Source organism: Sceloporus occidentalis, unplaced genomic scaffold, assembly GCF_023333645.1.
Source record: "Sceloporus occidentalis isolate IW3139 unplaced genomic scaffold, rSceOcc1.0.p SCAF_35, whole genome shotgun sequence".
In the NCBI taxonomy this organism is placed as follows: Eukaryota; Metazoa; Chordata; class Lepidosauria; order Squamata; family Phrynosomatidae; genus Sceloporus; species Sceloporus occidentalis.
The window spans coordinates 8,477,038-8,491,895 of record NW_028317015.1 but is presented as its reverse complement, the minus strand read 5'-3'; the positions used below and the strand labels follow the sequence as shown (position 1 = coordinate 8,491,895).

The 14,858-nt window shown below is 42.5% G+C and overlaps 1 protein-coding gene across 1 annotated transcript; it reads right to left on the bottom strand.

Moving 5' to 3' along the window:
* Positions 1–7,374: 7,374 nt before the first annotated feature.
* LOC149298066 (histone H4 transcription factor-like) lies at positions 7,375–14,494 on the bottom strand. Its single transcript, XM_089487915.1, has 9 exons — positions 14,338–14,494; positions 13,148–13,374; positions 11,931–12,030; positions 11,610–11,762; positions 11,392–11,469; positions 11,109–11,229; positions 10,464–10,602; positions 9,843–9,967; positions 7,375–7,600 (listed from the first exon to the last, which is right to left on the bottom strand). Exons 1-9 carry the CDS (start codon positions 14,492–14,494, stop codon positions 7,375–7,377), a joined length of 1,326 nt encoding a protein of 441 aa, XP_089344041.1.
* Positions 14,495–14,858: the final 364 nt, after the last annotated feature.

The following is a 14,858-nucleotide window of genomic DNA, read 5'->3' as shown; positions in this document are numbered from 1 at the left end:
TTAACAGCATGCAGACTTTTACATGAGGCTAGCATTAGAATTGCAGGCTTGCCGTGTTGTTGGTCGCAGACAAACGCAGCAAAAGCAGTGGCTCCCTCTTACCTCCATTCAGTGTTTTTAACCATTTAACTGCTGGGGAACAGAGGAGTGTGCGCGCTGATTGGACAGATCTTTAGTGTATATTATCTCCCGCTAGCGTTACTCTTTAATCACGTGACAAACAGTTTATACATCATTCTCCAACTAAATGTGATCACTTCCCAGCAAAGCGGTGGTAGCCGTCAGAGGTGTGCAGCTAATCCACCCGAATGAAGCCCCACCCCCCGGGCCCTTACCCCCCCCCCACCAGTCCCACACATATACCCCCACCCTGCACCCTTACCTTACTTATCAATGCATCATTTCCAAGGTAGGGGCTTGTAACGTGGGGGAGTCTGGGGAAAGGGCATTTTTTTATATGGAGGGCACCTTCACGATTAACATCATTGACTGTGATGGAGCAGGGCCCCTAGGTAAAAATTTGGCCTCAAATTTTCTGATGGCTGACCTGCTCTGTCTGCTGCGGAATTGCCGTAGTCGTTTGTCTTTAAGACCAGAGCCATAAGTAGGGATTTTGGTGCCCAGGGCGTGATCAGAAGCCCACGGCGATGCCACACTTTTGGAGGCTGAAGGTGGCACAGGGCCATTGCCGCTGGGTGGCTTAAGAGCGTCCCTTGCCTTGCAGCACCTAGGGAACTTGCCCAAAGACTATGTCATCCAGAGCTGGATAGTTTTTCCAGGGCCCTGGGCCGTAAGTCTATAGAACCATTAGAATACTAGGAGCACTCCACATCCTTTCCGGTCAAGTACTAAATAGCTTAAAGAGCTGGAGCTGGGGCATGAATGGCTCCGGAGCTGGAGAGAGACATTTCGGAAGTTAATACTAATTAATTCTAATACTGCAACAATCTGATATGGAGGATGTGTCAGCTGCTACCCCCCCCCCCCATCCGAAATAAATAGCAATACTGCTCTATCAAAATAAGAGCTTTGGTACAGAAGGCAATGTCCATGTTTTGACACCCTGCCTTGTTACCGATATCAGCTTACAAATTGGCTTTAAAAAATGAAGATTGGGACAGATCAATAAACAATAATAGAGCTGTTGCTTTCCAATGTTGAAAGTCAGATAAGCGGCCATCTTTAATTCTGCCACTCAATGAAAAACTAGTTCATCTCACAAGATTTTTGTTGAACGCTTTGCATGGGAATTCAATGTACAAACATTAATGAGAACTAATTACAATCTGGTGGATATGTATACAGTAAAAATAAACCCATGTGAGTATTACACCACAATTAAACACCTAATACATTCCCTGGTTGACAATTCAAACCTCCACTGTGCTTCCCCTGCTAATTAGCCGTTGGCGCACTAAACTGGTCCGTACTTATTGAATACTACTATATAAGCATCTGTCTGATCCCATAATGCATACTATAGGTGTTGTGCTTTCTAATAACATTGGAATTATTAGTCTATTTTACACTGCTGAACGATTCTATACATAATGTGCATATGACGGCGGGATTTTTGAATGTCCTACTTGGATGTATAGTTTCATGATTAGAATGGAGGTGATTTAGGGGTGAGTGGTTAACATTAGAACAAAAACGAATCTAAGGCTACAATGAAAAAGTACAGTTGTGAATGTCTTCAATTTTGTTTCCATCCTTTTTTTGACACATCTGAATATTATATAAATACAGTTTGATTGGGCAGAGGTTTGACCTAAAATTTTACCTCAAAGTCATATTTTTAGGTGGTTTGGCAAAAAAATAGTGACCAAAATATATTAAGCATTGGAAGTTGACGTTCACCGTGAAAGACGAGAAGATACATTATATGTAAGAAAGTATTGGGACATCTGACCATCATACCACCATGGACCTTCATGACATTGCATTCTAAATGTAGTTGGTCCCCCTTTGCAGCTATAAAAGCTTCCATTCTTCTGGGAAGGCTTTCTGTGGGACTTGTTGCCCATTTATCCAGTAGAGCATTTGTGAAGTCAGGCATTGATGTTGGATAAGAAGGCCCGGCTCGCAATCTCCGTTCCAGTTCATCCCAAAGGTGCTCGATGGGGTTGAGGTCAGGGCTCTGTGCAGCCGGTCAAGTTCTTCCAACCATGTCTTTATGGACCTTTCTTTGTGCAGTGGGGAGCAGTCATGCTGGGATAGAAAAGGGCCTTCCCCAAACTGTTCCCACAAAGGTGGAAGCATAGCATTGTCCAAAACGTCTTGGTATGCTGAAGGATTAAGATTCCCCTTTACTGGTAGTAAGGGACCCAACCCCTAAAAAACAGCCCCATAGAATTATCTCTCCTTCACCAGACTTTACAGTTGGCACAATGCAGACAGGCAGCTAACGCTCTCCTGGCATCTGCCAATGGGTCTAATTGAAACACCTGAATTCGATAATTAAGAGGTGTTTCCCAATACTTTTGTCCATGTACTGTAGTGTATATGCCTATAATAATTTACAATGCTATCTATTTGATGTGAAGGAAGGCCTAAGGAGCCATTAACACGTGTGGTGCTTTGAAGTGGTTTATTAAGGTGGAACACATTTCAGGGTGTTACATTTTATTACTTTTGATAATTGTGTATGTTATATTAATAACATACGTAAAGATTTTTTAATTTACAAATGGGGCGGACATTTAATGTGGATAAATCAATCAGTCAAAATTAATGAATAAATACAATGTTGAGATTTTAGACACCAAATGAACCATGCAATGGTGTTTTACTGATTCACATAGACGTGGTAGAAACCTGTATTCTGTATATACCAGAGAGCAGTCGTGTTCCTTTACAGCAGTTGGGTGAGTATCCCTCTCAATGAAATTAAGTTACAATCACTCTTTGGTGGTATCTGAATTGTTCTGGCCGTCTTTGTATGAGATGGGAGATAACGGGACAGGTGATAGACCTGCTAGCTCTGCCACCTTTTGCCGCATATCTGCTTCCACAGAAACATAGAATTTGACAGCAAATGAGAACCATTCAGCCCATGTAATCTGACCATTTTTCCTGATGTAAAGATTTGTCTTAGATTGAGAATAGCCATGTTTAAATGCAATTAGCAGAAGTGCCTTACTTTCTCAAACCAGAACATAAGCATACATTTTAATAAATTAGAATAGTTCCCCTTTAATACACACATGCAAACCTTAGATTCAACCTGACATTACCTCGCATGTGTCAGGCGCTACAGAGTATCAAGTCGTTCTCCTCTGATCATTTGTAGATCCAGTGGATCTACTTGTAGATGCCCAGTAAGGTTCCCTCTCTATGAAAGCTTTATCTATGTATTTATTGGGTTTGAGGGATCTACTACCTACATAGTAATTCCTTTACATTCACAGAGCTTTATTACCTCTACGTTCTGTCTCTCTACATATTTTACCTCTTATCACTGCATGAGAATATGCAAGGATTTTATTTTAAAAATACAAATCTAATGTCAGTTATTTTTAGTTTATACTCGGAAAATAATAAAACCATTGAAATAAACAAATAAGTCAACGAGCCACTAAATGAGCCGTGTATTGCTGTGCTGTTTCTTTAACTCTCCTTGCTGCCTCTGCTGCAGTGAGGTAACTCCGGGTCAGGCAATGCTGCAGAGAAACCGGAATAGCCGGTACGGCGTATAGAAAAGACAATACCGTAATATTATATCTCCATATCAACCAAATCTTGGGATTTACAGATTAATACACAATCCAAAATAATCTGCATGGATCTGCTTTCAGTCTAGTTCATGGTTTGTTTTCTGTAACATGATGAGAGCCATCTCTAATCCAAAGGGCTGTTGTCAAACCAGTCCTAGTGGTTTTACTGTACTGGGCAGAGCTTTAAGAGAAGAGCATGCAGCGGAGAGCGAATGAATGAATGCAGGGGGTGCCCATGTGTTTATTGGGGGGTGGAAGGGGCTGAGATGTGCTGCACAGGCCCCGCGCAGAGAATTAAACTCCCACCAAAAGCTTCATTCAGGACATACTCTCACCCCTCATTGCCGGCCAATCAGAATTACTGCACACATTGTAACCCTACAATGTTACTCCACCGGGACTAAATGGTGAGGAGCAGAACGACGGGTACACAAGATGTACCTCCAGATCACTTACAATAACGTACCTCCCAACATTTCAAAATGTAAAAGAGGGACACTTTTTTTAAATTGCTCTCGGGGAACTCGTCAATACAATTGCACTTTACAATGCTGCGCTTGCATCGCTACTTAAAACACGCTTCATTTTTGCCAGCACAGTCATGCATATTAAAAATAAAGAACACATCAAATTCCCATGATGCTCAGCCAGCATCATGGAAGTAGTATGTGTGGCTGAGCCTCGTGGGAATTCAATGTGTACACGTGTAAAGTATATTATTTCTAAGAGGAGATAGCTTTTTTTTTTTTCAACTAAAGTTACGTTTAGTTGAACATTTAGCATGAGTAAGTTAGTAAAAACACATTTTCTTCTCTGAATCCTCACTAAATTGGTTAAATTCACAGACAAGACCCTCAAAATGTATCAATTCAAGGTGGATTTTAACTGAGATAAATTGAATTTCTATAATTTCCCAACGGTTATAGGGCACATATTATAAGGTGTACATTACGGTGAAAGTGCTTGTTTTTCTACTTTTAGGATGCTGGTTTGTAACTGGAATTTTGAACAAAGAAGTTAAAAAAAAAACACCCACAAAAAATATATTTCTGTAAACATAACAAATCCAGAGTATTTCATCAGGAACATTTTCCTGCACCTTTTTCCACAAACACGTCTGTGATTATATAGGGTATTTTTAACCAGAACCGTCATCCTATATAGATATGTATGAGGAACGGCGTGTGGCAGAGGCGATACCACCACTTAGGATGTTGAAGTTTGTTGTTGCGTATTAGTGAGTGGCAGATTATAGGGGTTACAAATGTTAATTTGAGTTGTTACCAGCTCAAAAAAGAACTGGGAAAACAAAAAAAATTAATTGGCTCCCTGCCATCAATACTACATGTGAAGGCAGGAGTCGCAATAAATAGGATTTTCCGGCTTGAAGGTATTTGGGGTCACCCAACAGTGGTCAGGGACGGGATCAGCTTCATCTGGCACTTCAAATACTGACTCAGACTATCAGGATATACAGAATAGTACATGCTGCTTCTGCGCTGGGAGGGTGTTTCATTTTAAATTGGGGAGAAAACATTTTCCATGTCATTCCCAGTAGCAGAAGGGAACGCCGGCTATCCAGGTAAGGCAGGTAATCACGGAACCTTCCCCTTCCCGTGTTTTTTTCCCGCCTCTTTTGGGTAGGTGGGATATCTTCCTCCCATTTGTTGTTTTATTGCAGTCATGGGGGAGCTCTTTTCTCAGGCTCTGTACCCTGCCTCGGTTGGTTTGGGGAGTCTTGTGTGAAGCCCTGGTTGGGTACTTGGGAGGACCTGTCAACTACCCGGATGCTTGGGATCTTTAGAGGTTACAGCCTTTTGCGCAGGCTGATTACTTAATGTTTGCCGGAGCCCTGTGTCCACTCTGGCAATGGTGTGGACACAGTTGGTGATGATGGGAGCTCAGCCTATTTTGCCAGGCCGCCTGCCTGAACTTGCCTGCTTACTGCCAGCCTGGTCTTGCCTGCCTATTTTGCCAGGCCTCCGTCCTGAGCTTACCCACTTATCTCTCCAGCCCTCTTGCCTGGACTGGCCCGCTTCTCTCTCCCTGCTTCTTGCCTGCCAGTATTGTATCAATGGAACGAGAAGGAATTCAGCCTCTACGCGTTCGATGTTTCTGAACCAGAAAATCCTTTCTTTATCATTTCCCGACAGCACAGTACCCACCCTAATGGGAGAGGGAGAGGGTGTGTGTGTGTGTGTGTGTGTGTGTTTGTTTTGGGAGTTTTATAATTTCTAACCCTACCTGGATAGGCAGTGCTACCTCCTGCCATAGGGTACCAAGAAATTACAAGGAAAAGAAATTTGCATTTTGTTTTCTCCCTCCTTAAAACCCTCCACACTAAGCCCAATTCCCTCTACCCAACTAACCTAAACTTAAAAAAAATAATAATATATATATAGTGTGTAACAGCTGGAATCTATTTTTAATACAATTTAAATCAACATTTTTTTTCTTTCACATCTAGATCAAATATGGGGAGAGGCAAAGCATCTGGAATAACAGTCATGCGATCGCTGCGATTGGCCGCTGATTGTCCCATAAATCGAGAACGGGCGAGATGTTGTGCGCCGTTACATTTTATAACACAATCAGTAGAGTTATACGATGACAGAGCAAGGAAATAAAAAAAAAAAAAAAAAAAGAGGTTTTCCACAATACATGCTAAAACAGACTTCTAACTCAATAAATTACAAATAGGAATACAAATCATACTAAGACAGAATCATTATTACATAAGAAATTAGAAACATTCTCAAAAGGTGAAAATGTGCGTTGAAACAAAATAAAATTGATCATCATTAAATAGGGAGAAAAACACAATGCAATTAAAAAAAAATAACAAAAGACAACCATTTTACTTTCAACTGATAATAAATAAGAAGAAATGTAAATTTTCTATCCTGAACCAGTCAGCATTGAGTAGATGTTTTGGAAGTATACTTGGGTGCTTATTAGGCTTGTTTAGTGGCTAGTTTGTGAATACCTTCAGAAGTTTGTTTCATTTTTAAAGTGCGAAAGTGACGCACTAAAACCCACAAAAACATGGACTTGTTGATGCAGATAACAGACTTCCACCCCACAGTTTGTACAATCGCCAGTGAGTCTAAAATTTTGGGATATATAATAAAAAAAATCCAGCCTGAACTATTAAAAGCATTTACTGATTGGCTCAAGTTCATAAAATCCACCCCATGTTATGTACAATAGAGTAAAACTAGAATAAGTGAAACAGCCTTCCAACAAGTGTTGCAGAGGCAAGCCAACAATACAAGGGAAAAAAACACCTTGGAAATGTATTATTAGTCTACTTACTACTTGCTGTAAAACCCCAAACATGATCTGGTCCTTGGACTGTTATGTTCAGGCTATACATATATGTACATGTATGTGTTTGTATACACCATGCTGTAAGGCAGTCTATATATTTCACATAAGACATGGTCTTCTTGATGCACAAAACAACATTGATGTTTCGTCTGAATAGAGCTGGCTTGAGAGTCCTTGCAGGAAACATCTCATTGGTAAGACGGGTCTGTTTGTTTGCAGACAATTCACTCCAATTTGAGACCGAGTTTTGATATCAGGCTACCCTCGTTAGTTAGATGGTCTGGCAGATCCAAGTGAAACTTGCACAGTAGTCTTTAATGTGCGTGGTTCATGTGCACCCTGGCAACGGACCTGGGTCTCTCTCTGCATCAGTCCTCTCGTAACCCTCTCCGTCAGATCCAGTGCTTCCCTCTGGGCTCAGCACCAGGCATGTAGAAACAGAATCCAGGGGTGCCCATTGCTTCTCACGTTCCTTCATCAACTGCTCGGTCAACTCCACGCTTTCGTATCTCACCAACTGCAGGCGCAAAAAGCCATCATCATGCTCCTTGTACCTTAATTGAAAACACAAAAAAGAACTTTGTGAAGTTACGTTTATACAAATTGTAAGAAGGATAAAATAGTAAATACGGGTACAGTATCTCAAGCGCAAATGTAAGCAAGACAATGGAGTTTATTCACTAAAAGTGGGAGTTGCAGTTTCAATTAACAGATTTCTCTATACACAATAAAGGACCAACTCACATCTTTTGCCATTTTTGGCCCATTCATGTTCTGGCAACAAAATTACGTTCTCTGCCAAATTTATTTCGGACAAAATTACGAGAACCACATTCTCCCCTAACTTCTCTGACGAAAACTTCTGCATCTTCTATGTTCGCAGACATAACCTGGAGCAAAACTTTTGCCAAAACGGCAGCGCTTCTGGTGATGTCCTCTCTGGAGGAGGAAATCATCGAAGCCCTGCCATCATGGTGGAAGTTCACCTCAGGGCAAATGGTGGAGCTTCCAGTGACGTCCTTTCACCCAACCGATGGATCTTCTGGTGATGTCTTCTGCCCCGATGGAAAGGTGGTCACTGGAAGCACCGACATTTTGGCGAAAGTTTGCGCCAAGTTAAGTCCCAATCCTCCAACTGGGTAAGAGGGCATCACAGAAAACACCACCATTTTGGCAAAAGTTTATGTCCGTGTAGATGCAGAGGAAGAAGATAAAAGAAGGTGAAGAACAAGAAGATGTGCAAGCGCTATAGAATCTCCTGGCACTATATAAATGTAATGCAAAGTGGAAGCAGAAGCGGTCGCAGAGAATGTAGAAAAGCCTACCTTCTCTTTGAGTGAACGAGTGTTAGAAAGGGCTTGCGAATTTCAGACCAAAATTCTGCGGTTTTTGCTTTGTTTTTGTTGCTTCGTATGAATCGCCAAAGGTCAGAGTAACTCTTTGAGACTGAGGACACACGGGCGCTGGTTTGAGTTTAGGAATGGAGCCGTGGCAGATTCATGGGGAAGCTTCTTTCTCAACTTCTGAGCCCCCCTTTATGTGTAAATTGCCCTGTGCGTACGGGGGGGGCACAGGGTGACCAGGGAACCCCGTCTGGTTTGCCCAATCTAGACTTCTACAGACTAACCCGCTATGAGGGCTGTTACGAGACGGCCCTGGTCCCCAATTCCTGCTTGCTGTAATTCTGGCTCCACCTGCTGGTGGTGTTGGGAATTGCAGAACGCTGTAACTTCCGTTTGACCGGAATCACCTAGAACTCTCGGGCAGATCGCAAATCAGCCTTGGTCTGCTAAAACTTTGAGCCCCCATAAGGCCTCTGATCCGTAAAATATTTGGGGACTATGAGAAAATGTGGTTAATTTTCAAAAATAGATATCGAGACAAACAGAAATCTGCACTCCCCCCATGCGTCCTCAGTCTCAGGGAGTTACCGTGACACAGTAAATCTGCAATTTAAACAATTCTGCACACACAAGTCTAATATAGACCAACCTGTGAGGTGACCCATAAAGGCAGGCAGCATGTTCCTGCCTAAAGGGTGGTAGATAAATGGAACAGCCTCCCAGCAGACATGCGAAAAGCATATACACTGAGGGAAATTAAACACGCATGGGATAGGCATAAAGCTATTCCACACCTAAGACAAGACCAAGGACTGATTAATGTCTCTACATCAGGAAAATGGACAGAATTGATTGTGGAGAATAATTACAACACTAAAACTCCCAATCAGTCTCTGCTCAGCAGAATCTTTGCTTCCAGAAGGCAATTTAGATGCATTCAAAAACCTTAAAAATATTGTTCAAGTTGCTATAGTCATTCATATAAGCAATTTCTCATCAATAAGGGCAATTTATGTACTAACTCAATATAATTAGTACTGGTTTTCTCTGAAGGAAGTTATTATTATGGGTGCGACATTCCCTGCGTGGCTTGTGCAACACTTCAGCTTACTTTTATTTCACAATCACTATACAAATTATTTACAATAGTGTATGTCGGCATAATGGCGCCAATAATGCTAGACAATACACACATGACATCGCTATATACAAAGATTCCAAACCCCTATTAAGATATCCATTCTTTAGATTTTTAGTAACTAAAAATGCATGTTTCAATTTCCATGCAGTATAACGCACATCCATAAAACAAGAATAACATTTTTGGGTGGTGGGGTTGACTGTTCCTTTAGTAAAAAATAAATAAGTAAGTCCTGTATCATGACACTACAGCATATTTTAGTAAAATATTCTCATAGGCGCCTAAGCGTGCAACAAAAGTAGAGGCGAGCACCTGAAGCGCGGGTGCCCAGATGGCCATTTGAACTGATGCTTCTTGCGCAGATGAACAGTCAGATTGTTGCCACGGGTAAAGCATTTTTCACACACATGACACTTGTATCTGGGCTCTGAATCCCCCTGTATAGTAAATAAGAAAACGTAGAGGTTAAATCACTTTGGAACACAAGGCTAAAGGCTTTGAGATTGTCTTTGCAGTTTAGTTATGTTATTACGTTTTTCTCAAACGGACTGAGAAAGAACCCGCCAGGGTCTATCCACTACAGGGAGAGTTTGCAGTAATGTTGTGACTTCCCAATACATCATATAAAGGTCCAACCCCTGTATCATGTATTGTTAAATCAGGATTTTTTTCCCAGTCTCCTTACTTATTAACGCACATTATGCAGGGCCAGCTCAGTCATTCTTATGGAAGAAATCTACCAGTGTTTGCCTTTTCATAATGAATGTTGGAGTTAGGAGGCTTAACCCATAACACTCCTGCAAGCTTTAGCGAATAAACTCTGCATCAATACAGAAAAATCATGGGAGTAGAAGTACACACTGAGCTAAGATCTCTACACATGACAACACTTTGTGCAGTTCTGGTGATTATTATAAGGAAATGTTCACTCACCTCGTGTACCTTCTTGTAGTGAGCCTTGATGGAGCAGAGGGAGCGAGCGCTGAAAGTGCAATCTTCATAATCGCAGCAGTACGCTGGCATTTTGCTATGCGTGTCTAGATGCTTCCGTAGGTCCACTAGATTCTTGCAGCTAGCGGGGGATAAAAAGTGGGGTGATAATGGAGGTAATAAGGAAGAATTACATGCAAAATAATACAAAACTAAATGCTTAGAAATAAAGTTGTGATGCGTTAATAGAACCGTCACAGAACTTGTGCTGCAGATGATGGTTTGCCTTGATTTGGAGTTGTTTTTCCCGTTTCCCCTTCCTACATAATCACACCTTTATGTTACCAGCCCCGTTGGATCCCCGTTTCCCCTACCCCACGCCTGACTGGGTCTTAGCCGTACTACTCTGAAACTGGTTAGTGTCTATAGGATCCATAGGAGCGCCCGCTGACTTTAACCCTAAATATCTTGCATGCCACATGGAGTTGTGCCATGACTACAAGTCACAGGGGAGGGGACACAGAACACAGACAATATGGGTGATTGACCCGCACTCCTCCGAGGACATTCTGGAAAGCCTTCATTTCTGATATGGTTTGAGCAAGAGAACCCACAAGTACAGAAACGTTTCTGAATGCCATCTCTTACCTGTAGTCACAGTGCTGACACTTGTACGGCCGCTCGTCGCTGTGTCGAAATCGGATGTGAGTGCGCAGGGTTGAAGGAAGCGGGCACGTCATATCACACAGAGGGCACTTGTAGTGATTCACTGTCATAACAGATCGTTAATCAAATTAAACAACATGGAAACAATCAATGCGAAAAGCCATATCTTATAGTTTATTTTCCAATTTAATATCGTTAGACACTAAAGAAGAAGCCACTTTTCCCACTTGGAGAAAAACCAAGTGAAAAAAGTTAGGAAGCTCACCGTGGTTGCGCATGTGATCCCGCAAAAGCCGCTCAGTCGCAAATCTCTTGGAACAATGAGAACATTGAAATCGATGCTCTTTAGATAGGGAGATAAAAGAACAGCACACAATCATGGAGACGGAAGTGAATGTCTCATACATAGAGTGTAGCCAACATCGATTCGGGACCATGATTCCTACAACATTTACTGAAAAAGCATGACAAGGCGAGCCTTACGGTCCAACGATGTTTGGCGTCTGAGGTGGTCATAGAACTTGGTGTTGTTAGAAAACATCCCCCCGCAGTTGGGGCAGGACACGACTTTCTCTTGTGTATGACTCCGCAGGTGCTCCCTCAGCTTGCATCGACTCTTGCAGGAGCAGTCACAGTCTGAACAAGAGGGGTTAAGAAAAAAACATCAACTAATGCTGCTATATAAATTACTTTAGCGACATTACCATAATGAGACCCCTTGTATCTAAATCACCTCCATCTGAGAGGCGGAGCAGATTATTGGGGAGGACCTGATGCCGCTACATAAGCAGCTCAAGCTTTTACCTTTCCAGCTGCAAAGCAGCACCCTGTTCTCTTCATATTCTGCACCCAGCCCGTGAGAGTCCACGTGCCTGTAATACCACTCAGCGTTGTCAAAGGAGCTCTACGAGAAAGATACATGAAAAGGAATTATTACAACCGAGGGACTGTCCAGCCGTGGAACCAAACGTACGGAATACTTGCTAGAATTCCGGTTTTTCAGGCAGTGAAAGACGAGATCTACGGTTTAATGTAACATCTAGCTTCATCTAATCAATTTACTGCGCCAGACTTATCACCCTTCATCCGCTTCCTGACCCAATTCGCAGCCATAGAGAGGAGACTTCTTGATTAGGAAGAATAAATCACTCACAGTTGAGACAGCTGGTCTGATATACATAAGGTGGGTTTTTAATATCATGTTTTTATAGGGGTTAGATGAGTATAAAGAATTGTAAAAACGACAGACCCACTATATCCAAATCTTTGACGATGAGATCAGAATCTTTGAATACCAGCAGGATTTATTAGGGTCACACAGAAGCGTTTATACAACACCCCGGAAACTGTGTTCTTTATCTCTGATAAGAGAAGCAGTGTTCAAATGACATTGTACCAGGAGGGATTAAAATCAATGATAATAATTAAATTGATTTTAATCAAATATGTTTTAATGAAATGCTTCTGGATGAAAATGTTATTTAAGATAGTTTTCTGTTTCAGATATATTATAGTTAAGTCGTTATTCAGCATGAAATAGTTATTTTTTCAGTTAAATAATTCAATTTAAGTAGCTCTCCAAATTTGATATTCTGATTTAGCGGTTTTACTAATCTGACAGGTTGTTCTAAATATGAAATCTTCAATATTAAACATGCAAGAATGAGTCTTTACATTTAAAAAATCATGATTTAAATTGAGTCCTGACTACTGGTTTAAACTGATCCTCACCTGTTGTCAATTTGTTTTGTTATGGACTACTTGTTATGTCTTGTCTACCCATTGTACAGCGCTACAGAATTTGATGGCGCTATATTAAACAATAAATAATAATAATAAATTATTTTTAATTAATGACGGTGAGGATCTCAGAAGAACCACCATGTTTCATTGAATTCCTTCCGCAAGTATAAGCTTCCCTCTTGTATCACATCCACGCGGTAACTTGTGAGACTTGTACAGTTTAGTTACATGTAAGTCATGTTAACGGACATGCGTGTGACATGCCTGTAAGTCCTCACCTCACATTGGTCCCACATACACACAAAGCTGTCGTGTACTTCAGGGATCATGTTGCGGGTCTGAGTGTCCAGCTGGCACGGGCTGACGTCTGGCTGACCTTGCAGGGCCTGGAGCCCGATCTGCTTCAGCTTCGTATGATAGCAGTGGAAGAATACATGGCGGGCGAGATCCAACGGGTTATCCGGAGAGAAGAAGCCGCAGCCCTGCCACAAGCAGCAAAACTCATCTAGAAAGGAGAGAGAGACAGTGAGGCGGGTCGCTTCTATACAGACAACGCATTCGGAATCGGCCAAGAGATAAATAAATCCATTCCTTATAATCCATAAGAACCCCGCAATTCTCGGAAAATCGTCAGAACACGGATATTATCCTCGATATTATCAGACGCACCTCATAGAACGTATCAGTTATCTATTGCCGGCAGATCATTGGGATCGCTCTGCGGAATTAAAGGGCTTTGGAGGCAAAGCAATGAATGAGCCGGTGACAGGGGAACACTAGCGGCTCTCGGCTCCATGCGCGCACGCCTGCAGCGGTGCCCAAACTTAAAAAAACGAGAGGAGAAAGACACCACCACGGTCTCTTCTTAGAACTTAATGAATTAAAATGTCAACAACAAAAAATAAAAAAATTAGTAACTGTAGAGAAAGCCCCGTTGCTCTCGGTTTGCGATACATCGCCCTTTAAGGTTATTCAATAAAGGGGAGTTGTGGTTTCATGTCCCTCTCTCGCTATTATTTACCAAGGGCAGGAAGGGCTCTGCTGGCCCTGTACAATGTATAACCGATAGTTGGAAGAGGTCGACTGCTGTTTACTATGCATGACACAGGACTATCGGAGGTCAGCCTGCTGCAGAAGCTCACCGCCTTGGCCCTTCGTAGAGTATAATGAAGTACTCTCCCTGCAGAGCAATGCCTCTAGACGGAGAGTCTCAGGACGGAGCGCTCGCTACGCCCAGCAGCTGCCGTGACACTACCGCGCAGCGCATATAAAGGGCTTGGCAGCCAGCTCCATGTTAGTTATTACGGGCCGCTCTCTCCCGTGATGATATCACGGTTTAGCCCCTCCCTATTAATCGGGGGTAAGTACGTTCATTTTAATGTAGGATTTCCCGCGTTTCTCTGTAAGCGCTGCGATCCCTGACGCTTTCCCGAGCCAGACGTCATGCGGCTCGGAGGACCCCACTCACCTTCGCCGCCCTCCTCTTGTTTCGGGAGATGGTGCAGACGGAGGTGACCGGAGACGTGAGAGCAGAAATCCTCCATCATGGAAGAGACGTAATTGCAGGACCCCCATTCACACTGTAACGAGAGATTCACGCTGCGCTTCACGCCTTTCCCGGTCATGCTACAGCACTTGTTAGACTCAGCTAACGGATCTGATCACGGGCCTAATCTACAATAACTTTTCCCGCTAACTCGTATTACCGGGGCCGGTTTATAACCAACTGCCTAACGCTAGATGTACATAGAATTCCGGAGCCCTTCACTCTGCTCAAAAAGCCTTCGCTAGACAACCAATTAGAATACTTCTTCCGGAACAAGCAGACCAGTCATAACAGTCGCGTTGAAAAGCCACGCCCATCACATTGCTTTAGTAAATTAGCGGAATCCAAAACGGAAGTGTACAGCTCCTCTCCAAGGAAGTTGTGCAGTGTCTTAAATGTACCCCCGGAAACAGACAACAGGTGTTCTAGTGCGTTCGGCCCTA

Bases quoted from the DNA above. Each gene is read 5' to 3' on its own strand.
- LOC149298066 (XM_089487915.1), bottom strand. From the start codon at position 14,494: ATGACCGGGAAAGGCGTGAAGCGCAGCGTGAATCTCTCGTTACAGTGT. The intron at 13,375-14,337 runs GTGAGTGGGGTC...TCTCCTTTCTAG, and splicing joins ACAAGAGGAGGGCGGCGAAG to ATGAGTTTTGCTGCTTGTGG. The intron at 10,603-11,108 runs GTAAGAGATGGC...ATCCCCCGCTAG, and splicing joins TGTCAGCACTGTGACTACAG to CTGCAAGAATCTAGTGGACC.